General features: G+C 50.0%; 2 protein-coding genes across 2 annotated transcripts in view; one reads left to right on the top strand and one right to left on the bottom strand.

Moving 5' to 3' along the window:
* hacd3 (3-hydroxyacyl-CoA dehydratase 3) overlaps positions 1 to 5,915 on the bottom strand; it is a 45,122-nt gene extending 39,207 nt beyond the window's left edge. The window contains exon 1 of the mRNA XM_038813424.1: positions 5,655 to 5,915. Coding sequence (XP_038669352.1) covers positions 5,655 to 5,861 — 207 coding nt within the window. The 5' untranslated portion in view covers positions 5,862 to 5,915. The remainder of the gene's footprint in view (positions 1 to 5,654) is intronic.
* Positions 1,272 to 25,404, top strand: LOC119974490 (BTB/POZ domain-containing protein 1-like). Its single transcript, XM_038813423.1, is given in 10 exon segments — positions 1,272 to 1,546; positions 1,548 to 1,593; positions 1,595 to 1,689; positions 12,093 to 12,249; positions 12,731 to 12,836; positions 13,941 to 14,138; positions 15,228 to 15,420; positions 17,290 to 17,377; positions 22,589 to 22,735; positions 23,490 to 25,404. Coding segments are annotated over 10 exon segments (1,446 nt in total). The 5' UTR covers positions 1,272 to 1,292; the 3' UTR covers positions 23,652 to 25,404.
* The last annotated feature ends 2 nt before the right edge of the window (positions 25,405 to 25,406 follow it).

Genomic DNA, 25,406 nt, shown 5'->3' with positions numbered 1-25,406 from the left:
GGAGTGAGGGAGGGAGTTGGGGGGGTGAGGGGGTAGTTGGGGGGGTGATGGAGTTGGGGGGGTGTGATGGTTTGGTGGGGGGTGGCGAGGGGAGTTGGGGGGATGAGGGAGTTGGGGGTGGGGGGGATGGAGAGGGGTAATTTGGGGGGTGAGAGGGGGAGTGAGGGAGGGAGTTGGGGGGGTGAGGGTTTGGTGGGGGGTGGGTGATGGAGAGGGGGAGTTTGGGGGGGGTGAGGGTGTTGGGGGGAGTGAGGGAGTTGGGGGGGGGGGTGAGGGGGGGTGGAGAGGGGGAGTTGGGGGGGGGGGAAGTTGGGGGGGGGTGGGTGATGGAGAGGGGGAGTTTGGGGGGGGATGAGGGAGTTGGGGGGGTGGGTGATGGAGAGGGGGAGTTTGGGGGGTGAGAGGGGGAGTGAGGGAGGGAGTTGGGGGGTGAGGGTTTGGTGGGGGGGGTGGGTGATGGGGAGAGGGGGAGTTGGGGAGGGGGTGAGGGAGTTGGGGGGGTTTGGTGGGGGGGGTGATGGAGAGGGGGAGTTTGGGGGGGTGAGGGAGTTGGGGGGGAGAGTGAGGAGTGGGAGGGGTGAGGGGGGATGGAGAGGGGGAGTTGGGGGGTGGGTGATGGCGAGGGGGAGTTTTGGGGGGGTGAGGGAGTTGGGGAGTTTGGGGGGATGGAGAGGGGGAGTTGGGGGGGTGGGTGATGGAGAGGGGGAGTTGGGGGGGGTGAGGGAGTTGGGGGGTGGGTGATGGAGAGGGGGAGTTGGGGGGTGAGGGAGTTTGGGGGGTGGGGGGGAGTTGGGGGGGGGTGATGGCGAGGGGGAGTTGGGGGGGTGAGGGAGTTGGGGGGTGAGGGAGTTTGGGGGGTGGGGGGGAGTTGGGGGGGTGATGGCGAGGGGGAGTTGGGGGGGGGTGATGGCGAGGGGGAGTTGGGGGGGGTGAGGGAGTTTGGGGGGGGGAGGGGGGGGTTGGGGGGGTGATGGAGAGGGGGGGAGATGGGGGGGGGGGGGTGAGGGGGGTGGGTGATGGGGGGAGTTGGGGTGGGGTGGGTGATGGAGGAGGGGAGTTGGGGAGTTGGGGGGGGGGTTTGGGAGTTGTGGGGGGTGGGGGTGAGGGAGTGGGGGGGTGAGGAGTTGGGGGGGGGGGTGGGTGATGGGGGGGAGTTGGGGGGGGGGGGTGAGGGAGTTGGGGGGGGTGATGGAGAGGGGGGGAGTTGGGGAGTTTGGGGGGGGTTTGGGGGCCGGGCCCCTCCCCGGGCCGCGCCCCGGCTCCGGCTCCTCCCCGGGCTGAGCTGCGCTAAAATGGCCGAGGCTGCGGAGACGGCGGCCGGAGGCAGCCCGGGGCCGGGAGTGGGGCCGGGGAGGGTTGACCCCAGGCCGGTGTCGGAGCCTCCGGCAGCCGCTGGGCCGGGACCGGGGCCTCGGGCTGCAGTCCCGCCGCCGCCGGTGTATAACTGGCAGGCGGCGCAGCGCTCGGTGCGGGAGCGATTCTCCTTCATGTTTAATAACGAGCTGCTGAGCGACGTCCACTTCGCGGTGGGGAAAGGCCGCCCAAGCCCGGCGCCTACCTGCCCATCGCTTCGTGCTGGCCGTGGGCAGCGCCCGTCTTTGATGCCATGTTCAACGGCGGCATGGCCACCAGCTCGGCCGAGATAGAGCTGCCCGACGTGGAGCCCGCCGCCTTCCTGGCACTGCTCAGGTATGGGGCCCTGAGGCCACGGGAGCGGCCGGCGCTGCGGCCTAGCGGATGACCGGGGCTGCGGCCTAGCGGGGGGACCGGGACCGGGACCGGGGCTGCGGCCTAGCGGGGACCGGGGCTGCGGCTAGCGGGGGACCGGGGCTGCGGCCTAGCGGGGGACCGGGGAACGTGGCTGCGGCCTAGGCGGGGGACCGGGGCTGCGGCCTAGCGGGTTATTGATAAGCAGATAAACCCTGGCTAGTTATTGATAACCAGATATAACCCCTGGCTAGTTATTGATAAGCAGATTAAATCCCAGGCTAGTTATGATAACCCAGATATAACCCCAGGCTAGTTATTGATAAGGCAGATAAACCCCTGGCTAGTTATTGATAAGCAGATATAACCCCTGCTAGTATTGATAAGCAGATAAACCCCTGGCTAGTTATTGATAAGCAGATCTAACCCCCTGGCTAGTTATTGATAAGCAGATAACCCCTGGCTAGTTATTGATAAGCAGATAAACCCCTGGCTAGTTATTGATAAGCAGATAATACCCCTGGCTAGTTATTGATAAGCAGATAAACCCCTGGCTAGTTATTGATACAGCAGATAAACCCCTGGCTAGTTATTGATAAGCAGATAAAACCCGGCTGTTATTGATAACACGATATAACCCCTGCTAGTTATTGATAAGCAGATAAACCCCAGGCTAGTTATTGATAACCAGATATAACCCCTGGCTAGTTATTGATAAGCAGATAAATCCCAGGCTAGTTATTGATAACCAGATATAACCCCTGCTAGTTATTGATAAGCAGATAAATCCCAGGCTAGTTATTGATAAGCAGATAAACCCCAGGCTAGTTATTGATAAGCAGATAAATCCCAGGCTAGTTATTGATAAGCAGATAAACCCCTGGCTAGTTATTGATAAGCAGATAAATCCCACGCTAGTTATTGATAAGCAGATAAATCCCAGGCTAGTTATTGATAAGCAGATAAACCCCTGGCTAGTTATTGATAAGCAGATAAACCCAGGCTAGTTATTGATAACCAGATATAACCCCTGCTAGTTATTGATAAGCAGATAAACCCCAGGCTAGTTATTGATAAGCAGATAAATCCCAGGCTACTTATTGATAAGCAGATAAACCCCTGCTAGTTATTGATAAGCAGATAAACCCCAGGCTAGTTATTGATAAGCAGATAAATCCCTGGCTAGTTATTGATAAGCAGGTAAACCCCTGGCTAGTTATTGATAAGCAGATAAACCCCTGCTAGTTATTGATAAGCAGATACACCCCTGGCTAGTTATTGATAATCAGATATAACCCTTGCTAGTTATTGATAAGCAGATAAACCCCTGGCTAGTTATTGATAAGCAGATAAACCCCTGGCTAGTTATTGATGAGCAGATAAACCCCGGCTGGTTATTGATAAGCAGATAAACCCCAGGCTAATTATTGATAAGCAGATAAACCCAGGCTAGTTATTGATAAGCAGCTAAATCCCTGGCTAGTTATTGATAACCAGATATACCCCAGGCTAGTTATTGCTAAGCAGATAAATCCCTGGCTAGTTATTGATAAGCAGATAAATCCCTGGCTAGTTATTGATAACCAGATATACCCCAGGCTAGTTATTGATAAGCAGATAAATCCCTGGCTAGTTATTGATAACCAGATACACCCCTGGCTAGTTATTGATAAGCAGATAAACCCCTGTCTAGTTCTTCATAAGCATAAACCCCAGACTAGTTAAAAATTGCCCCTGCTAGTTATAAATAAATAGCTCCTGCTAATATTAGTCTGTTTATTAATGCTTATTATTAAATAGTGTGGAAGTGTCACTAATACAAACGGGTTAAGAGGGTGTCACGGTGGAGCAGTATTTAGCACTGCTGCCTCACGGCACTGAGGTCCCGGGTTCAATCCCGGCCCCGGGTCACTGTCCGTGTGGCGTTTGCACATTTTTATCGTGTTTGTGGGGTCTCACCCCCCACAACCAAAAGATGTACAAAAGGTAGGTGGATTGGCCACGCTAAATAGCCCCTTAATTGGTTTACCAAAAAAAACCAGTTGCTTCAATGCAAATAATCGTTTCTATATTGGGAATTCCTTTCTTTTAAAATCTTTCTATTCGCCACATTTTCATCCAATAAACAACAACAGAAAAACAAATCAAAAAGAACAATCCCCCCTCTATACAATCCGTACATCCATTCCAGGTAAAAGTTAACAATCAAACAGTGAACAATACTATAATAATAAACTAACTCCCCCCACCCCTAATGTTCAATGCCAACCAGTTCCCGAAAGTGCATAATAAATAGTCCCCATGAATGTAGAGCCCCTCCTTCATCCGCCTCAGCTCAAATTTCACCTTCTCAAGAGTTAGAAGTTCAAGTAGATCCCCCCCCCCCCCCCCCCCCCCCCCCCCCCCGCCCCGCCCCCACCTGCAGCTTGGGTTGGTCCGACACCCCAAAAATGGCTTCTAGAGGACCTGGTTCCACATTCACGTGTACTATCCCGGAGAATATACTAAAAACCTCTCTCCAGCTTCGGACAGGACCAAAACATATGAACATGGTTTATGGGACCCCTCCCACAACACTCACTTATGTCCTCCGCTCGCTCAAAGAGTCGGTTCATCCTCGCCCTCGTGAGGTGTACTGTATATACAACCTTCAGTTGTATTTTTATTTTTTTTTAAAATAAATTTAGAATACCCAATTCATTTTCTCCAATTAAGGGGCAATTTAATGTGGCCAATTGACCTACCCTGCACATCTTTGTGTTGTGGGGGCGAAACCCACGCAGACACGGGGAGAATGTGCAAACTCCACACGGACAGTGAACCAGAGCCGGGATCGAACCTGGGACCGTGGCGCTGTGAGGCAGCAGGGCTAACCCACTGCGCCACCATGCTGTCCTACCTTCAGTTGTATTAGCCCCAACCTCATGCATGAGGTTGAGATGTTCTCCCTCTGGAACACTTCATATCACATACCGTCTTCCATAACCTCCCTAAACTCTTCCTCCCGATTGGCTTTAATCCCCTGTAAAGTTAAATCCCACGTACGGTAGCACGGTAGCATTGTGGATAGCACCATGGCTTCACAGCTCCAGGGTCCCAGGTTCGATTCCGGCTTGGGTCACTGTCTGTGCGGAGTCTGCACATCCTCCCCGTGTGTGCGTGGGTTTCCTCCGGGTGCTCCGGTTTCCTCCCACAGTCCAAAGATGTGCAAGTTAGGTGGATTGGCCATGGTAAATTGCCCTTAGTGTCCAAAATTGCCCTTAGTGTTGGGTGGGGTTACTGGGTTATGGGGATAGGGTGGGGATGTTGACCTTGGGTAGGGTGCTCTTTCCAAGAGCCGGTGCAGACTCGATGGGCCGAATGGCCTCCTTCCGCACTTTGAATTCTATGATACTCCTCAGTCATTTTCCCGATCTTCTCACAAAAACCTCAGTCCCCCAGCAAGTCCACGTCCATTCTCCACCCTGGCCTCTCCGTTATCCCCTTCTCCAGGACCCATGTCCACCCAGTGCGGCGCATGATCCGATAACGCGATTGGCGAATACCCCCCCCCCGCTCCCGCTCCCACACCTCGCCCAATGTTTTTGACACCGTCGCTTTCACTGGGGCAGTCGCCTCCACCACCAGTACCTGGTGCACAGTGGTTAGTACAATTGCTTCACAGCTCCTGGGTCCCAGGTTCGATTCCTGGCTTGGGTCACTGCCTGTGCGGAGTTTGCACGTTCTCCCCATGTGTGCGTGGGTTTCCTCCGGGTGCTCCCACAGTCTGAAGATGTGCAGGTTAGGTGGATTGGCCATGATAAATTGCCCTTCGTGTTGGGTGGGGTTACTGGGTTATGGCGATAGGATGGAGGCGTGGGCTTGGCTGGGGTGCTCTTTCCAAGAACTGGTGCAGACTAGATGGGCCGAATGGCCTCCTTTCTGCACTGTAAATTCTATGATAATACCTTCATTCCCGCCATCATCCCCGTCCTCATCACCTCCATGTGCTGCACAAACTGCTTTTCAAATTCCACAACCATCATCTTTTCTGCGGTGAGCCTCCGCCATCTTTCCAGTTGCCGAGCCGACCTTTCGCTCGACGGTGAACCTTCACTCGCCCCCTTTTTCCAGGCGGCTTTCCTTTGGTTCTTGGACAAGCCCTCCTTCCTCATGTCTTCCTGTGCTTATTTGTTGAAAAATTGCCCCTGAGACCGGGCACCAAATCCCTAAACAATCGAGCCTCGAGCAGGAGTGCGACTTCCTCCTACGTGCCGCCACCACAAGTCCACGATACTGGGAATTCCTTTAGTATGGCAGCACCGCTGGCGCTCGTGGTCATTAATTGTCAGATATATGATTAAATGTTAGAAATATCGACCATGCATGGAGACTGCGTCAGCGCTCAGAGTAAAAAAAAACAGCAGCTGTTTTTTCCAGTCATCCTGTCGCTCTGCTTTCCTTCAGTTCCTCTTTCCAGTTAATGTCGGAACACCGATTCCAAGTCGGCCCCTGCCCGGGGCTGCTGGTTAGTGTTGCTTTTTATCAACTTTATTGTTGAATAAAGGAGGGTGTAGATCAAATTTTAAAAATCGTGGATGCTCCTGCAGCCCTGGCCCTGTTCCCTTTGTTAATCAAAGAAATGTTGATAAGAATGTCTATCTGTGTTGGTGCATATCAAATGCAACTGGAAAAGCCCCTTTATAGCCGTGATGTTGGTGATTGTCGGACAGGTTTAAATCTAGTCTATTTATTATTGCAAGTGTACTGTATCTGGGAGTGCTGCTCCCGGGGATGAGTGTTACAGTAAAAGGCAGTCAGCTGCCTTTCGCTGCTCTGTAGTGTTTAGATGCTGAATTATTATCGTGTGGCTTCTGGACAGACGTGATTTTAGTTTTCTTTTTTTAGTCTTGAGCTACAGAAACCATTTACAATTGAGCTGACCCACTATCGTTGTCACTGTCATTCTACAATGATTTGTGTTTTTACATTGATAAAAGGTCCCATGTAACTGAATAATAAGGTAGAGAAGGGGCACAACTGAAGGTCATAGAAACCGATTTAGACTCGGTTGCCAAACCTCCTGGGTTGCCCTATAGTCTTTAGAACAAACAGTGCAGAAGGAGGCCATTCGGCCCATCGGGACTGCACCGACCCACTTAAGCCCTCACTTCCACCCTATCCCCGTAACCAATAACCCCTCCTAACCTTTTTGGTCACTAAGGGCAATTTATCACGGCCAATCCACCTAACCTGAACGTCTTTGGACTGTGGGAGGAAACCGGAGCACCCGGAGGAAACCCACGCAGACACGGGGAGAATGTGCAGACTCCGCACAGACAGTGACCTAGTGGGGAATTAAACCTGGGACCCTGGCGCTGTGAAGCCACAGTGCTATCCACTTGTGCTACCGTGCTGCAGATTAATCTGCGGGACTGCTTCAATGAATCTAGGAGAAACATCATTGGGGCATTAGCAAAAATGGGTTTTTAGTTTACTTGAAACAGTTCAATTTATTTATTCAAGTGAGTGTTGTGGGAGGGGTCCCGTAACCCATGTATAATGGGCGAGATTCTCCGCAAATGCGGAGAATCGTAAAGGCTGCCGTGGGACAGGCCGTGACCCACGGCAGCCTTCACGCCCACTTCAGGGGCTGATTCTCCCCCCCCCCCCCCCCCCCCCCCCCCCCCCCCCCCCCAAACCCCGGACGGGGCTAGGAGCGCGGCCCCTTGCGTCACGGCGGCGCGGCCTTGACGACAGTCGTCAAGGCCGCACGTCAAGCGTCACGGCGGCTGACGCGGCCGATGACATCAGCCGCGCATGCGCAGGTTGGACAACGCCAACCCGTGCATGCGCAGTTGGAGTCTTTCTCCTCAGCCGCCTGGCAAGACGTGGCGGCTTGATCTTGCCGGGCGGCGGAGGAGAAAGAGTGCGTCTGTTTTGGACGCTGGCCCAACGATCGGTGGGCACCGATCGCGGGCCTGTCCCATCCCGAGCACAGTCGTGGTGCTCCCGTGCCTATCGGGCCTCTAGATGCCCCAAATGGGCATCTGGCGCCCGTTTCACGACGGCAGCGAGCAGGCCCATCGGCCTCGGAGAATCGCCACTCGCCGTAAAAAACGGCGAGCGGCGATTCGTGGCGTGGTTCGGGCGTGGGGGGGGGGAGAATAGCGGTGAAAAATGTCGGGAGGCCCTCCCGCTATTCTCCCAGCTGGCGTGGGGGGCAGAGAATCGCGCCCAATGTATTCATTATAGAAACATTGAAGATAGTAAAAAAAAGCTGAATTGGGTAAGTGTGAAAAATGATAATATTTATTGTCACAAGTAGGCTTACATTTACACTGCAATGAAGTTACTGTGAAAAGCCCCTAGTCGCCACATTCCGGCACCTGTTCGGGTACACAGAGAATTCAGAATGTCCAATTCATCTAACAAGCCGTCTTTCGGGACTTGTGGGAGAAATCCAGAGCACCCGGAGGAAACCCACGCAGACACTGGGAGAACGTGCAGACTCTGCACAGACAGTGACCCAAGTGGGAATCGAACCCGGGTCCCTGGCACTGAAGCAACAGTGCTAACCACTGTGCTACCGTGCTGCCCATGTAGAGAGAATCTGCAGGGCTATGGGGAACTAATGATGAAGTAAGGATAATTGGATTGATCTTACAAAGTGCTAGTACAGGTAAAATGAATGGCCTCCTCCTGTGCTGTATCACACTCATTGACTGATGGTCAAATATCATTCATTCGGTAAGAAGAATGTTTGGTTTGCAGTTGGCTGGGATGGGGACGTATTGTGAGGATGGTTATCTTGGTTGACCAATGGCAGTTGTGTGAGGGTGGGATGGGTGGACACGGGTGCACGTGACAAATGCTCCAGGATTATTTAGAGCCAAAGACTCCGCACAGACAGTGACCCAAGCGGGAATCGAACCTGGAGCTGTGAAGCAACAGTGCTAACCACTGTGCTACCATGCCGTCCTTTATTAAAGATGAGATTGCATGATAAAGTAGGACTGAGTCAGCAGGGCTTCGTAAAGGGGAGGTCATGTCTCACAAATCTGCTAGAATTCTTTGAGGAGTTAACAAGGAAATTAGAGAAAGGAGAACCAGTGGACGTGATCTATTTAATTTTCCAGAAGGCCTTTGACAAGGTGCCGTATAGGAGGCTATAAGAGTCCATGATGTTAAGGGTAAGATACTGACGTGGATAGAGGATTGGTAGAAGGCAGAGAATGGGGATGAAGGGGTCTTTTTCAGGATTGGATTTGCTAATTGTCGTGTGAACCGAGGTACAGTGAAAAGTATTGTTCTGCGTACAGTCCAGACAGATCATTCCATACACGACAAAAAAACACAGGGCAGGGCAGCACGGTGGCCTAGTGGTTAGCACAACTGCCTCACGGCGCTGAGGTCCCAGGTTCGATCCCGGCTCTGGGTCACTGTCCGTGTGGAGTTTGCATATTCTCCCCGTGCCTGCGTGGGTTTCACCCCCACAGCCCAAAAATGTGCAGAGTAGGTGGATTGGCCACGCTAAATTGCCCCTTAATAGAAAAAATAATTGGGTAATCTAAATTTAAAAAAAACACACACAGGGCAAACATAAATACAATGTAAATGCTTGGGCATCGGGTGAAGCATATAGGTGTGTAGTACTACTCAGTAGAGAAGCTGTGTGAAGAGATCAGATCAGTCCATAAGAAGGTCGTTTTGGAGTCTGGTAACAGCGGGGAACATAAGAACTAGGAGCAGGAGTCGGCCATCTGGCCCCTCGAGCCTGCTCCGCCATTCAATGGGAACATGGCTGATCTTTTGTAGACTCAGCTCCACTTTCCGGCCCGAACACCATAACCCTTCATTCCTTTATTCTTCAATAAACTATCTATCTTTATCTTGAAGCTGTTTTTGAGTCTGTTCGTGCGTATTCTCAAGCTTTTGTATCTCCTGCCCGATGGAAGAAGTTGGAAGAGTGAGTAAACCAATAGGGAGGGGCCTTTGATCATGCTGCCCGCTTTCCCCAGGCAGCGGGAGGTGTAGACAGAGTCAATTGATAGGAGGCAGATTTGTGTGATGGACTGGGCTGTGTTCACGACTCTCTGAAGTTTCCTGCGATCTTGGGCCGAGCAGTTGCCATACCAGGCTGTGTTGCAGCCAGATAGGATACTTTCTTTTTAGTTTATTTTTAAAAATAAATTTAGAGTACCCAATTCATTTTTCCAATTTAGCATGGCCAATCCACCTACCTTACACATCTTTGGGTTGTGGGGGCGAAACCCACGCAAACACTGGGAGAATGTGCAAATTCAACAAGGACAGTGACCCAGAGCCGGGATCGAACCTGGGACCTCGGCAGTGTTGCAGTGTTAACCCACTGTGCCACCATGCTGCCCCCAGATAGGATGCTTTCTATGGTGCATCTATAAAAGTTGGTAAGAGTTAATGTGGACATGCTGAATTTCCTTAGCTTCCTGAGGAAGTATAGGCGCTGTTGTGCTTTCTTGATGGTAGAGTCGACGTGGGTGGACCAGGACAGATTTTTGGAGATGGGTACCCCTACGAATTTGAAGTTGCTAACCATCTCCACCTCGGCCCCGTTGTGCTGACAGGGGTGTGTACAGTAGTTGGAAGAGCAAATAAGCTGGGTGGCAGATGCCAGCTGGTGACTAGTGGTGTGCCTCAGGGGTCTGTGCTGGGACCACAACTTTTCACAATATACATTAATGATCTGCAAGAAGGAACTGAAGGCACTGTTGCTAAGTTTGCTGATGATACAAAGATCTGTAGAGGGGTAGGTAGTATTGAGGAAACAGGCAGGCTGCAGAAGGATTTGGACAGGCTAGGAGAGTGGGCAAAGAAGCGGCAGATGAAATACATGCAGAGGGACAGGTAGTATTGAAGCAAGGGGGCTGCAGAAGGATTTGGACAGGCTAGGAGAGTGGGCAAAGAAGCGGCAGATGAAATACAATGTGTAAAACCTTTTTTTAATCTTTATTGTCACAAGTAGGCTTACATTAACACTGCAATGAAGTTACTGTGAAAAGCCCCTCGTCGCCACATTCCGGCACCTGTTCGGGTACAGTGTGAGGTTATGCACTTTGGTAGGAAGAATGGAGGCATAGACTACTTTCTAAATGGGAAAAGGCTCAGGAAATCAGAAGCCCAAAGGGACTGGAAGTCCTAGTTCAAGATTCTCTTGAGATTAATTTGCAGGTTCAGTCAGCAGTTAGGAAGGCAAATGCAATGTTAGCAAGAGGGCTAGAATACAAGAGCAGGGATGTACTTCTGAGGCTGTATCAGGCTCTGGTCAGACCCCATTTGGTGTATTGTGAGCAGTTTTGGGCCCTGTATCTACGGAAGGATGTACTGGCCTTGGAAAGGGTCCAGAGGAGGTTCACAAGAATAATCCCTGGAATGAAAAGGACTCTTTAAATAATAATCTTTATTGTCACAGGTCAGCTTACATTAACTCTGCAATGAAGCTACTGTGAAAAGCCCCTAGTCACAGAATGTGGCGACTAGGGGCTTTTCACAGTAACTTAATTGCAGTGTTAATGTAAGCCGACCTGTGACAATAAAGATTATTATTAGTCGCCACACTCCAGCGCCTGTTCGGGTACACCGAGGGAGAATTCAGAATGTCCAATTCACCTAACAGCACATCTTTCGGAAGCCGGAGCACCCGGAGGAAATCCATGCAGACACGGGGAGAACGTGCAGATTCCGCACAGACAGTGACCCAAGCGCGGAATGAAACCTAGAACCCTGGCGCTGTGAAGCAACAGTTTACTCATTGGCATTTAGAAGGATGAGGGGGGAGAAAATAGAACCCGAGGCCACAGCCTCAGACTGAAGGGACGATCCTTTCAAACTGAGATGAGGAGGAATTTCTGATGAATCTGTGGAACTCTTTGCCGCAGAAGGCTGTGGAGGCCAAATCACCGAGTCTTTAAGACAGCGATAGATAGGTTCTTGATTAATAAGGGGATCAAGGGTTATGTGGAGAATTGGGATGAGAAACATATCAGCCATAATTGAATGGCGGAGTAGCTGCGATGAGATGAATGGCCTAATTCTGCTCCTATGTCTTATGGTCGCGTGGATGAGCCGAATGGCCTCCTTCTGCACTCGATGGGCCGAATGGCCCGATTTTGCCCTTGTGCCTTATAGTTTCTTATGGATGAGCAGAATGGTCTGCCCTGGAGGAGTTTTCTGGTTCTATATGTACCTGTGTTTATGGCATGAGGTCTGTGTTGCTCTATGGATCAAAGTGTTGAGAAATGGATTTTGTGTTTAGGGATAACTGAGAGTTCATCTTGGGATTATTCTCGTTCACTTTATATTTTAAGAATATGGTCCAGTTAAATTTCAGGTCTCCTTCCCAAATCTGTATTGTTCTTCTTTTGCAGGTTTCTGTACTCTGATGAGGTGCAAATTGGTCCTGAGACTGTGATGACGACTCTGTACACGGCCAAGAAATACGCAGTGCCAGCCCTGGAGGCCCATTGTGTGGAGTTTCTCACCAAACATCTGCGAGCTGACAATGCTTTCATGTTACTTACACAGGTGATTCTTTACTACAACGGCTGTGAGCATCCCACACGTGGACCTGTACACAAAAGACAGATAAAATCATCCTTTTAGACGCCCAAGAACCAAACAAGGTTGAGGGAAAACAGCCAGGGTTCGTGCTCCCTATCCAATGCTGGAGATCTGAACAAAGTGTGAGATTAATCCAAACTTGGCCATATATTGCCGCAGCAACAGTCTAGAGCAGCTCACGCTGTAGGCTGAATTGTTGCCTACTAGTGAGGTACTGTACGGCCCTGCTCTTTTCCCCCCACCCTCCTCTCCCCTCAGTTGCCTATTTTTAACTCTACCCCACTCACCCCAGTTCCCTGTTCACCCCGTTAGTATTGAGTGAGCCAGAATCTCTCGCCGTTAGAGTTTCCATCCAGTGTTTATTTTGTGATGGATGAATGCAGATGCTGTTAGTTTTGATAAATCATTTCCTTTCTTCACGTTTTACACATTGAAATGATTTCAGGCCCGGTTGTTTGATGAGCCTCAGCTTGCCAGCCTCTGCTTGGAGACCATCGACAAGAACACCATCGATGCGATTAGTGCTGAGGGCTTCACTGATGTTGATCTTGGTGAGAATCTAAGCTGTTGTTGTGATAGTTTGGGAGCGAGATTGTTTGGATCGCTCGTACATAATGTATTCAGGTATGGAGTTGCAACCTAATTGATAAATTGGGTAAATGGGGCAAATAATCTTGTGCGTCCAAACAATTCTGACCGTGTAGAGTATGGGACTGACTGGGTATGAGCTGTAGATGCAGCTGCTATAACAACAGCAAGATCCGTCCATCCTTACTTCATGGTTAAAGGTGTGGAGAGACCAAGAAGGCACAAGTGAATAGGACAGGCTGTCAGCTGAAAATAGTTAAATCTAATTCAGCTTGACACGTTTACTCTTTTCTCCCTCCCCGTGCCGAGGGAGGGCCGCCCTGTCGGAGGGCCCCCGTGCCGAGGGAGGGCCGCCCTGTCGGAGGGCCCCCGTGCCGAGGGAGGGCCGCCCTGTCGGAGGGCCCGTGCCAAGGGAGGGCCGCCCTGTCGGAGGGCCAGTGCGAAGGGAGGGCCGCCCTGTCGGAGCGCCAGTGCCGAGGGAGGGCCGTCCTGTCGGAGGGTCCGTGCCCAGAGAGGGCCGCCCTGTCGGAGGGCCCCCGTGCCGAGGGAGGGCCGTCCTGTCGGAGGGTCCGTGCCCAGAGAGGGCCGCCCTGTCGGAGGGTCCGTGCCCAGAGAGGGCCGCCCTGTCGGAGGGTCCGTGCCCAGAGAGGGCCGCCCTGTCGGAGGGTCCGTGCCCAGAGAGGGCCGTCCTGTCGGAGGGTCCGTGCCCAGAGAGGGCCGCCCTGTCGGGCCATCTTTCAAATTAGATGATGGAGACGCTATAATCTCTCTCTGGTAAATATAACCAATTCCGTGGCACCATTCAAGGAGAAGAGGAGTTCACCTCCGTGCCCTCGTCATTTTTCCCTGGTCAATGTTGCTAAAGACAGACGATTGCCTGACCAGCACCCTGTATTTCAACAGTGACCACATTTCTGAAACAACGTTCTTAATTGCTTTTAAATTGCGTTTCGCCATCATGTGGTCACAAAAAGAGCTGTATAAATGCGAGACTTTCTTTGTTGCATCGCTTACCAAATAATGGGAAAAGCCTGCAGGCCATTAACTCTGTATCCCTCTGCGTACAGATACACTGTGTGCAGTGCTGGAACGGGATACCCTGAGCATCCGGGAGATTCGGCTCTTTACTGGAATGGTGCGCTGGGCGGAGGCGGAATGCCAGAGGCAGCAGCTGCCAGTTACTCAAGGGAGCAAACAGAAAGTATTGGGAAAAGCCATAACCCTGATCCGCTTCCCACTTATGAGCATCGAGGAATTTGCTGCAGGTCAGTCAGTTCAACCATACTCGTGTCCATTCAGGGAAAGTTTAACCCAAATCGTTTGATAACCGTTAAACAATGAAGAAATGTGGAGAATGATAGTGTTGGCACCGATGACATGATCTAATCCGGGTTGATATACTGGGCAGCCGAGAGTGATGTGGACTGTCGACACGCTGTCTAATATTGATCCTCGGATGTATTCTCTAAGAAAGATTTGATTATTGGCTAACTACCTAAACTGGAATTTTTTGTTTTATTTTAAGTACCCAATTAATTTTTTCCAATTAAGGGGCAATTTAGCGTGGCCAATCCACCTACCCTGAACATCTTTGGGTGGGGGTGAGCCCCACGCAGACACGGGGAAAATGTGCAAACTCCACACGGACAGTGACCCAGAGCCTGGGATCGAACCGGAGACCTTGGTGCATGAGACAGCAGTGCTAACCACTGCGCCACCGTGCCGCCCTCGGGGAGCAGTGCTAAACACTGCCTCCCTGGTCCTCCACGCCGTGAGGCAGTAGTGCTAACTCTAGACTGGAATATTGAGGTTGAACTGAACGTCTCCTGTTCATAGAAAAACAAAACCACACCGAGTGGTTGAGATTAACAGCATCAATGTATTTAAAGGAAAGCTCGATAAACACGAGGGAGAAAGGAATAGAGAGTATGGTGAGAGGGTGAGGTGAAGAGTGGATGGAAGGAGGCTCAGGTGGAGCATAAATACCAGCATTGACCTATGGCGCCGAATAGTCTGTTTCTGTACTGTAAAACATTGTTACATTAAAATCAGGAAATGACAGCACATTTTGTTTAAATGAGCAGCTTGGATGATGTCTAAAAACAGCTGATGTGAATTGTTATAATATCTGATGGTAATATCCACAGGTATCCCGTAGTGTGGATGAGAAAACCAGAGGACAGAGCAAGGCAGGCAGCTCCAGAGTTGACAAATGCAGGATGGGCCGAATGGCCCCCTGTGCTGTAGGAATCTCTAAATGTATTTTTCTTTTTAGTACCCTAGTGACTTATTGTCCGAAGATAAAATTCTTAAAGCACCAAAATATTTGTTCTGTTTTTGTTTCTCCTGCTCAGGGCCTGCTCAATCTGGGATCCTCTCTGATCGGGAGGTTGTTAATCTGTTTTTACACTTCACTTTGAATCCCAAGCCACGAGTGGACTATGTTGACCGACCACGCTGCTGTCTGAGGGGAAAGGAGTGCAGCATCTGCCGCTTTCAACAGGTGGAGAGTCGTTGGGGATACAGTGGGACCAGTGACAGGATCAGGTTCGTACACAACTCTCCACTCACGCCTCCTGTACGTGCTCACTGTTCTCCAGCTAACCATGGGGAGTGAATTATCACCACCCAAGGTCCTGACCCAGTCCTCTCCATTTGCCCACGCTGGTTCCCAGCCATGTTGTTGGGCTTTGATCTGGAGCAGAACCCTGGCTAACATGATTTTGCTGAGACTCATCATAGCCTCTTCAACGCCCTGGATCTGACCAGCTCCCCCGAGCACGATGGCTATGGAATCAGGGACACTCCCGGTCTGAGCAGCTCCGTTTGAAGAATCCCCTCCCTTATCCTCGGGTGATTTATCCTGTGTCCTTCTTGGCAAGGCCATTGGCTGCTTCGTTGTAGTAACAGAGAAAGCGTACCATGGTCCTGCATCTTCCTTTGGCAGTGTGACTGTGTTTCATCGTCTCATAGAATCATAGAATTTGCAGAAGGAGGCCATTCGGCCCATCGAGTCTGCACCGACCCTTACAAAGAGCACCCTACTCAAGCCCACCTATCTACCCTATCCCCGTAACCCAGTAACCCCCACATCTCCTGGAGCTCATGCTTTTTTCTTCCCTCTTGACATTTGTGACCCATCAGCAGGTGAGGCGGGTTGAAATAAACGTTACATCCTTGCTGACCTTTTGTGGGTCAGGGCGGTCGTCTTGTTCAGAAAGGCAATCGTCACTTGCTCATAATGAAATTTACTCGACTCTTAAGACAATGTGCCCTTCCCTGCCCCATTCTGCTCTCAATGTTCCCCTCCATCCACTGTTCGATTGTTCTGTCCTGATACTGAGCTGGAGTTGGTGGGAGATATTTCACGAGATATCCATCAATTCTGCTGAATTGATCCCAACAGTGAGATGAAGGGATGTGGATACTGTGGTCCATTAGTGCGCAAGGATTTGTGTTTGGGAATCTTGTGCCACTACATGGGTGCTTCCTGCAGCATTCCTGGTTGCTGATGGACCGTGTGCTAGACTGAGTTTAATATACTAATCATAGAATTTACAGTGCAGAAGGAGGCCAGTTGGCTCATCGAGTCTGCACTTTCCCTTGGAAAGAGCACCCTACTTAAGCTTAAACCCACACCTCCGCCCTATCCCAGTAAGCCCACCGAACCTTATTGGATACTAAGGGGCAATCTAGCACAGCCAATCCACCTAATCACATCTTTGGACTGGTAGATTTGGCTGGAGGGGCCTGAACACATGAGCAATGTGACCAGTGTTTAAAGAGATCGCACACCATCATCAGTGAACTTGAGGAGCAATTGTGCGTGTGACAGAGTGATTAGATTGTCTTAACCTCGACTGCACAGAATTCATAATAAACACATTAAGTAGTAGGAGTCAGGGCCTTCATACAAGGGCTTGTTGTCATTCTAACAGACTCAGCCACTGAATATATACGTGTGTGTGTGTGTGTATATACATGTAAAATTGCTGGGATAATAGTAAACAAAGAACATTCAATTAGTGTGGCAACCCATTGTTATTATTCCCAATATCAGGTATTAATGTTCTCAATATCCGGTTTTATAAGCCAGTAAAAAGTCTGAATAATTTTAGTTTGTTTTGAGGCTCTTTTCCATATCCCATACTTTAATGTCTCTCAGTTTCTGAAAACGAGGGTGGGTTGCACTATTCCCAGCTAAGTTTAAAAACCTGTCTGGTTTATTTGACCAGCACGGAATATTCTGGCCCCTGAGGCTGGTTCACAAATATTATAAGCTGAGGAATATCTGAGGTAAAATGTTTTGTACTGTGAATTATGCGTTTAATAGCTTTTAAATAGGGAAATAGTGAATTCTGACTCTGCATTTGGAAGGAGTCTGGAGGCTAACTGTTCCTTTTCCTGTGTCCAAAGGTTTTCAGTGACTCGGAGATTGTCAGTTGTGGGCTTTGGACTCTATGGATCTATACATGGCCCAACAGATTACCAGGTTAACATTCAGGTGGGTGAAACTTCTTCCGTGGGTTTGAATTTTGCATCCAGTTTGAAGGGAGAAGAGTGGGTCTAAAACTAGTATTTTAAACTTTAAAAAGACCACCTGAGTTAGGTGAAGTGAATTGGGGTACGAGACGAGACCACCTGAGTTAGGTGAAGTGAATTGGGATACGAGACGAGGAGATAAATCAATTGTGCAGTGGTAGACATTTCAGAAAACTGAGCTAAGTATATTCCTGCTGTAAAGGAGGAGCTCCAGTCCCTGGTTAACTAAAGAAGTTAAGGAAAGCACAAACTGCACAAAGGTGAGTGGCAGGTCAGATGATTGGTCAGAATATAAAGAACAGCAGAGAATGACTAAAAGGTTAATCAGGAGAAAGATATTGGTGTACAAGAGGAAGCTAGCCAGGAATGTAAGTTGATGGATATTTTGCTTCTGTATTCGCTATTGAGCGGGGTTCATCAAGTAAGTGTGGGTTGAGACCCACTGGTGTGTTTGGTGGGGGGTGGGGCCCGGAACGATTGGTGGCAGTGTTCTACAGTGATCCGAACCACGGGAGAAGGGCCCAACTGCCGCTACAGGCATTTTTATTGAGAATGGCGGCTGTGGCCACCTTGGAAGCTGTGTGCAGTGTTCCGGCAGTCGAAGCCACTTGATGTCAAACGCCTTGTATGATAAGGTTCCCCACGGTCGGCTATTGCAGAAAATACGGAGGGTGGGGATTGAGGGTGATTTAGAGATGTGGATCAGAAATTGGCTAGTTGAAAGAAGACAGAGAGTGGTGGTTGATGGGAAATGTTCAGAATGGAGTTCAGTTACGAGTGGCGTACCACAAGGATCTGTTCTGGGGCCGTTGCTGTTTGTCATTTTTATAAATGACCTAGAGGAGGGCGCAGAAGGATGGGTGAGTAAATTTGCAGATGACACTAAAGTCGGTGGAGTTGTGGACAGTGCGGAAGGATGTTGCAGGTTACAGAGGGACATAGATAAGCTGCAGAGCTGGGCTGAGAGGTGGCAAATGGAGTTTAATGTGGAGAAGTGTGAGGTGATTCACTTTGGAAAGAATAACAGGAATGAGGAATATTTGGCTAATGGTAAAATTCTTGGTAGTGTGGATGAGCAGAGAGATCTCGGTGTCCATGTACATAGATCCCTGAAAGTTGCCACCCAGGTTGATAGGGTTGTGAAGAAGGCCTATGGTGTGATGGCCTTTATTGGTAGAGGGATTGAGTTCCGGAGCCATGAGGTCATGTTGCAGATGTACAAAACTCTAGTACGGCCGCATTTGGAGTATTGCGTACAGTTCTGGTCGCCTCATTATAGGAAGGACGTGGAAGCTTTGGAACGGGTGCAGAGGAGATTTACCAGGATGTTGCCTGGTATGGAGGAAAAATCTTATGAGGAAAGGCTGATGGACTTGAGGTTGTTTTCGTTAGAGAGAAGAAGGTTAAGAGGTGACCTAATAGAGGCATACAAAATGATCAGAGGGTTAGATAGGGTGGACAGCGAGAGCCTTCTCCCGCGGATGGAGGTGGCTAGCACGAGGGGACATAGCCTTAAATTGAGGGGTAATAGATATAGGACAGAGGTCAGAGGTGGGTTTTTTACGCAAAGAGTGGTGAGGCCGTGGAATGCCCTACCTGCAACAGTAGTGAACTCGCCAACATTGAGGGCATTTAAAAGTTTATTGGATAAGCATATGGATGATAAGGGCATAGTGTAGGTTAGATGGCCTTTAGTTTTTTTTTTCCATGTCGGTGCAACATCGAGGGCCGAAGGGCCTGTACTGCGCTGTATCATTCTATGAACGTGCTTTTCATGCTAAATAACTAGTAATCCAGAGACCGGGGTAATGATCTGGGGACCCGGGTTCCAATCCCACCACGGCAGGTGGTGGAATTTAAACTCAATATAATATCTGGAATTAAAGTCTAATGATGACCATGAAGCCATTGTCAATTTGTTGTAAAACTCTGGTTCACTAGTGTTCCTTGGGGAAGGAAATCTGCCGTCCATACCCAGCCTGGTCTCCGTGACTCCAGATCCACGGCAATGTGGTTACCTCTTAAATGCCCACTAAAATGGACTAGCAAACCACTCGTTGTCTTGCTGCGAGGCAATTTAGCGTGGCCAATCCGCCCACCCTGCACATCTTTAAGTTGTGGGGGTGAGACCCACGCAGACACAGGGAGAATGTGCAAACTGCACACACTGACCCGGGGCCAGGATCGAACCTGGGTCTTCGGCGCCGTGAGGCAGCTGTGCTAACCACTGCGCCCCATACTGCCCTACTCCACTCTTTATTTCTATATATTTTATGGGCAGCACTGTAGCACAGTGGTTGGCACTGTTGCTTCACAGCACCAGGGACCCGGGTTCGACTCCTGGCGTGGGTCACAGTCTATGCTGAGTCTGCATGTTCTCCCCGTGTCAACGTGGGTTTCTTCCGGAGGTTCCGAAGTCATGAAAGACGTGCTTGTTATGTGAATTGGACATTCTGAATTCTCCCTCGGTGTACCCGAACAGGCACCGGAATGTGGCGACTAGGGGCTTTTCACAGTAACTTCATTGCAGTGTTAATGTAAGCCTACTTGTGACAATAATAAAGATTACATTGTAATGTGACAGACAAACGCAGAGGGGAAAGAGGGGTCTAAAATAATAATGAAATTAAAAAGATAAGTGTTTATTTCCGATGGACGTCTTTCAGTTCACCTTTCTTCAATCTAGACCTTCAGGTGGACGTTTTTGTTTTCAGTCTGGAATGAATCACTGTAGATTCATCCAGGTCTCAAAAACGTTTCTGCAGGTCCAGAAAGCGGTACATAGGCAGTATTTCTGGAGAAAGAGAGAGGAAGACAGACAGACACTCACAGCTGTTCCTCAGTGTCCAGGATCCGACTGTCATTTCCTGCATCCTCTGAAAACATGTGCACTCTGTATTAGTGCCAATCACTGTCTGTCACTGGGCAGAATACGGCCATTGGCCACCAGGCTGCCAATCAAACTGAATCCCTCCGACCTCTCGCGTGCCAGAAAGTCTGAGTTCTGCTGTTCAAAAGTGAAATCTCCGATAGCACAGTGCACTGTCTTGCAACTTTCAGTTCCTCACTTCCTTTGCTCGACTCAAAGGTATTAAACATCCATGGATCAAAAATGATAACAAAGAAAAAGAAATAGGAAACTAGGAAATCAATCGGAAAGGCCCTTACGATATATTCAAATGCCATATTGAGTTTGGAATAATTGGCTAATGAAAATAGTCTGTGTCAGTAATTCACTCCTCAAGCTCACTGAATCTTCCTGAATAACCAGTTGGATAAAATGTTAAACTTGAGTAACATAAAATGTTGCTAAGTGAGCTGTTCTGTGATTGGAGAGGAACAGAAATGTATAGACTCCCTTCACCAGCTCTTGGTGACCTTTCCTCAGGTGAAATATGAAATATTTTTTCAAGCCTCTTTCTCTCAAAAGGTTCCTCCTTTTGAGTCTCTTTCCTGATTTCTCAAAACTACATTATTGCGCGATGCAATTTATCAGCAGTGCTCCCCCTCATGATGTCACAGCAGCACAGGTGCATTGGCAAAGTGATGCCAACGCTGCAGGCCCAAGCCTAGAGGCAGCTGGTGTTTGTGGTCAGTAACTGGACTGAGGGGGGGGGGGGCTGGTGCTTGTGGTCAGTAACTGGGCTGGCGAGAGGGGGGGGGGTGTTTGTGGTCAGTAACTGGGCTGAGGATGTGGGGGGGGGGGGGGTGGCTGGTGCTTGTGGTCAGTAACTGGGCTGAGGGTGGGGGTGTTTGTGGTCAGTAACTGGGCTGAGGGGGGGTGGGGGGTCAGTAACTGGGTGAGGGAGAGGGGGTGTGCGTGGTCAGTAACTGGGCTGGCGGGAGGGGGGGCTGGTTGTGGTCAGTAACTGGGCTGTGTTGGAGTGTGTGGTCAGTAACTGGGCTGACGGGGGGGTGGGGGGTCAGTAACTGGGTAAGGGAGAGGGGGTGTGCGTGGTCAGTAACTGGGCTGGCGGGAGGGGGTGCTGGCTGTGGTCAGTAACTGGGCTGTGTTGGAGTGTGTGGTCAGTAACTGGGCTGTGTTGGAGTGTGTGGTCAGTAACTGGGCTGTGTTGGAGTGTGTGGTCAGTAACTGGGCTGACGGGGGGGTGGGGGGTCAGTAACTGGGTGAGGGAGAGGGGGTGTGCGTGGTCAGTAACTGGGCTGGCGGGAGGGGGGGCTGGTTGTGGTCAGTAACTGGGCTGTGTTGGAGTGTGTGGTCAGTAACTGGGCTGACGGGGGGGTGGGGGGTCAGTAACTGGGCTGGGGGTGGCTGGTGTTTGTGGTCAGTAACTGGGCTGACGGGGGGGGTCAGTAGCTGGGCTGGGGGGGGCTGGTTGTGGTCAGTAACTGAGCTGGGGGGGGGGGCTGGTTGTGGTCAGTAACTGAGCTGAGGGGGGGGGCTGGTGCTTGTGGTCAGTAACTGGGCTGAGGGGGGGGGTGTTTGTGGTCAGTAACTGGGCTGGGGGGGGGGTGTTTGTGGTCAGTAACTGGGCTGGGGGTGGCTGGTGTTTGTGGTCAGTAACTGGGCTGAGCGGGGGGGGGGGCTGATGCTTGTGGTCAGTAACTGGGCTGAGGGGGGGGTTGGTTGTGGTCAATAACTGGGCTGAGCGGGTGGGGCTGGTGCTTGTTGTCAGTAACTGGGCTGAGGGGGGGGTGTTTGTGGTCAGTAACTGGGCTGAGGGGGGGGGTGTTTGTGGTCAGTAACTGGGCTGAGGGGGGGGGGTTTGTGTCAGTAACTGGGCTGAGGATGGGGGGGTCTGATGCTTGTGGTCAGTAACTGGGCTGAGGGGGGGCTGGTGTATGATCAGTAACTAGGTGAGGGAGAGGGGGTGGTGTTTGTGGTCTGTAACTGGGTTGAGCGGGGGGGGTGGGGGGCTGGTGTTTGTGGTTAGTAACTGGGCTGAGGGGGGTGTGTGGGGGTGCTTGGTCAGTAACTGGGCTGACGGGGGGGGGGTCAGTAACTGGGTGAGGGAGAGGGGGTGTGCGTGGTCAGTAACTGGGCTGTGTGGTCAGTAACGGCTGGGGGGGTGCTGGTGTTTGTGGTCAGTGACGGGGGTGGGGGGGGGGGGTGGTCAGTAACTGGGCTGACGGGGGGGGGGGGGGGAGGGGGGGGGGGGGGAGCTGGTGTTTGTGACCATTTGAAATAATTGAGTTGACCTTTTCTTTCCAGATCATTGAAAATGAGAAGAACGTAACACTCGGACAGAACGACACAGGGTTTTGCTGTGACGGGTCGGCCAATACGTTCAGGGTCATGTTCAAGGAGCCCATTGAGATATTACCAAAAGTTAGCTACACCGCCTGTGCGACTCTCAAGGTATCTGTTCATCCTCAAGAACTTTTGACTCCGAAATGGCCCCTCTCTCAGCCAATTGCATTGGAAGCTTTTCTTATCCCAAGTGAATTCCACGAGCAGGGAGTTTCTCTTTCCTCCCTTTCCCGTTACTGTCTCACTCTCGCCTCACTGTGTTTGGGTATCCATTCCCCGTGTCAGAGCTCGGCATGGCAGTGACTGCATTGTACTCCATCTGAGTTGGGCATAGTTACTATCATCACCCTGACCTGGCCTGGTGCTTCCAATGAACTCTATCAGCAGGCAGACTGACCAGGACAGACAGTAAAACCTGGAACCTTACCCATGGCTACAGATGTAGTGCACAAAATCGTTCAGGGTCCAAATGGTGAGAGCGAGGGGTAATTAGACCAGTTCTATAGAATTAATTAAGTCCTCGTTTTAAAGTCACCAATTATGAACATATTTTGTATTTCTGTTATAAAGGTCCATGTTTGACATTTATAAAGGCAGCTGTGTATGTCAACCCCACACTGTAATTAAATCCTTAACAGAGTGGCTGTGCTGTACAAGGTTTACACAGGCTGATCCCATTCTGAATGTGAGATAGGATTGTTTTATTGGGGACAGATTTACAGGAAATTATTTAATATGGAGGTAATTCCCAGTATTCCATGTGCACTGGAGATTTCCGTCTTGGCAGTTCACACTCTGGGACCTCCATCATTGTTCCTGCTCTGCTGCTTCTAATATGCTTCCCTTTTCTGCCTTCTGTCAGGGTCCTGATTCTCATTACGGCACCAAGGGACTGCGGAAGGTCACTCACGAGTCCCCCACCACTGGGATCAACACTTACTTTGTCTTCTTCAACGTGCCAGGAAACAACAACGGGACGTCTGTGGAAGATGGGCAGATTCCAGAGATCATCTTTTACACGTAGCCTGACTCGGAACGCCAGAGTTCGCCTCGACTGACTGAGAAACGGCTGTTTAATGCCACGCTTGGTGGCTTCTGTTTCACTGCTATTTTATTTCCTTTAGAGATGATGCCTGCCGCAGGTGAAGAGCGGTGGGATTTAAAGCCAGCGATAATTGATGAGTTGAGTCTCCCGAGATTTTCCACATATGGGGAGATGAGAACATGCATTCGTCAGGTTTAGCCAAGAATGTTTAGTGAGAAGGGCTACAATGGATTGGTAAGCAGCACCAGTTCCAAACTACACCGAATAACTGACATAACAATTAAAAGTACGGTTACAACTTATTTAGGCGAATGTTTGAATGGGTGCCAATTGCAGGAGTTGTTTGGAGTTGGGTTACAGAACTTGTGTTTTTCATAGTTGAATCAGCACAGAATATTTAGTGCAGTGATTAAAACATTTTTGATCCCCATCACCTTCACAGGATCTACCATCAGCCGGTGATCACTTATCATTTTTAAACCACCCCTTGAGGTGTTGTTGGGAATGTTCACTCACCAAGGACTGTACTTTGCTCAATACTGAACTCCAGACTGGGAGACATTACCGTGAGAATCTGCTTTACACCACTGCAACCAGCAACCAAGGTCCCTCCCAGGGTGATGTCCGTGTGAACTGACCTGCCCCACTTTATTGCCCCTGCTATGGAAGTGCCTTAAACACCTTTGTGAACTCTCAACAAGGACTTGATGTGCATCCAGAGTTATTGACAAGCTAAGTCCTGTTCCTCATTAAGACTGGACTGTCAGTGTAGGGCAGAGCAGATGGCTTACAACTTACTTTTAATAGTTAATGGAGAGCTGGGAAATTGAAGGGTCACCTGAGAGATCAGCACATTTCATTTGTGCCAACCTTCGAAGGCAGCTTCTGTGTGCGGGACGAATCTGCTCAATCACTGAATATATTTAAGAAGGAAATAGATAGATTTTTCTTAACGGTGTCAAGAGGCAACGGGAGAGTGTGGTGTTCAGTTTGAGGATCAGCCTTGATAATTAAATGGTGGAGCAGGTACGAAGGGGCAGATGGCTACTCTTCTCCTAGTTTCTATGTTTCAGTCCATTTCCTCCTATAATAATAATAATCGCTTATTGTCACAAGTGGGCTTCAATGAAGTTACTGTGAAAAGCCCCTAGTCGCCATGTTCTGGCACCTGTTCAGGGAGGCCAGTACAGGAATTGAACCCGCGCTGCTGACCTTGTTCTACATTACAAGCCAGTTGTTTAGCCCACTGTGCGAAACCAGCCCCACCACCCCCATTCATTCAAACAACATTCTTGGAAAAAAATAACTTATTAGTAGGACACTGTTCAAAATGTCGGAGTTGATACGGAAGACAGAGAAACTATTCGCTTTGTGGGAGAGTTCAGAAGAAGGGAGCAGATTCTGAGAAGTAGAATCGGGCCTTTAATGGGTGATGTCAGGAAACATTCTTCACACCAAACGCAGTGGAAATCTGGAATGCTGTGCAGACAGTGGGTGAGGCTGCGGGTTATTTGGAGCTCTCTAACTGAGATTGATCGCTTTCTGTTTATTGGGTAAGGGGATTCGGGAATAAAGGGTGGTAAATGTTGGGATAGTGATCAGCCATGATCTGATTGGATGGTGCAACAGGATAGAGGGGCTGAATGGCCGTCTCCTGTGTCAGATTCAACTCTGAAATTAGGAAGTATTTTAACCAACTCTACCATCCAACTTCACTCTTTTTTTAAAAAAATG

The sequence above is a fragment of the Scyliorhinus canicula genome, chromosome 12, assembly GCF_902713615.1.
Source record: "Scyliorhinus canicula chromosome 12, sScyCan1.1, whole genome shotgun sequence".
NCBI lineage: Eukaryota > Metazoa > Chordata > Chondrichthyes > Carcharhiniformes > Scyliorhinidae > Scyliorhinus > Scyliorhinus canicula.
This window is presented reverse-complemented; position numbering and strand designations above follow the sequence as displayed.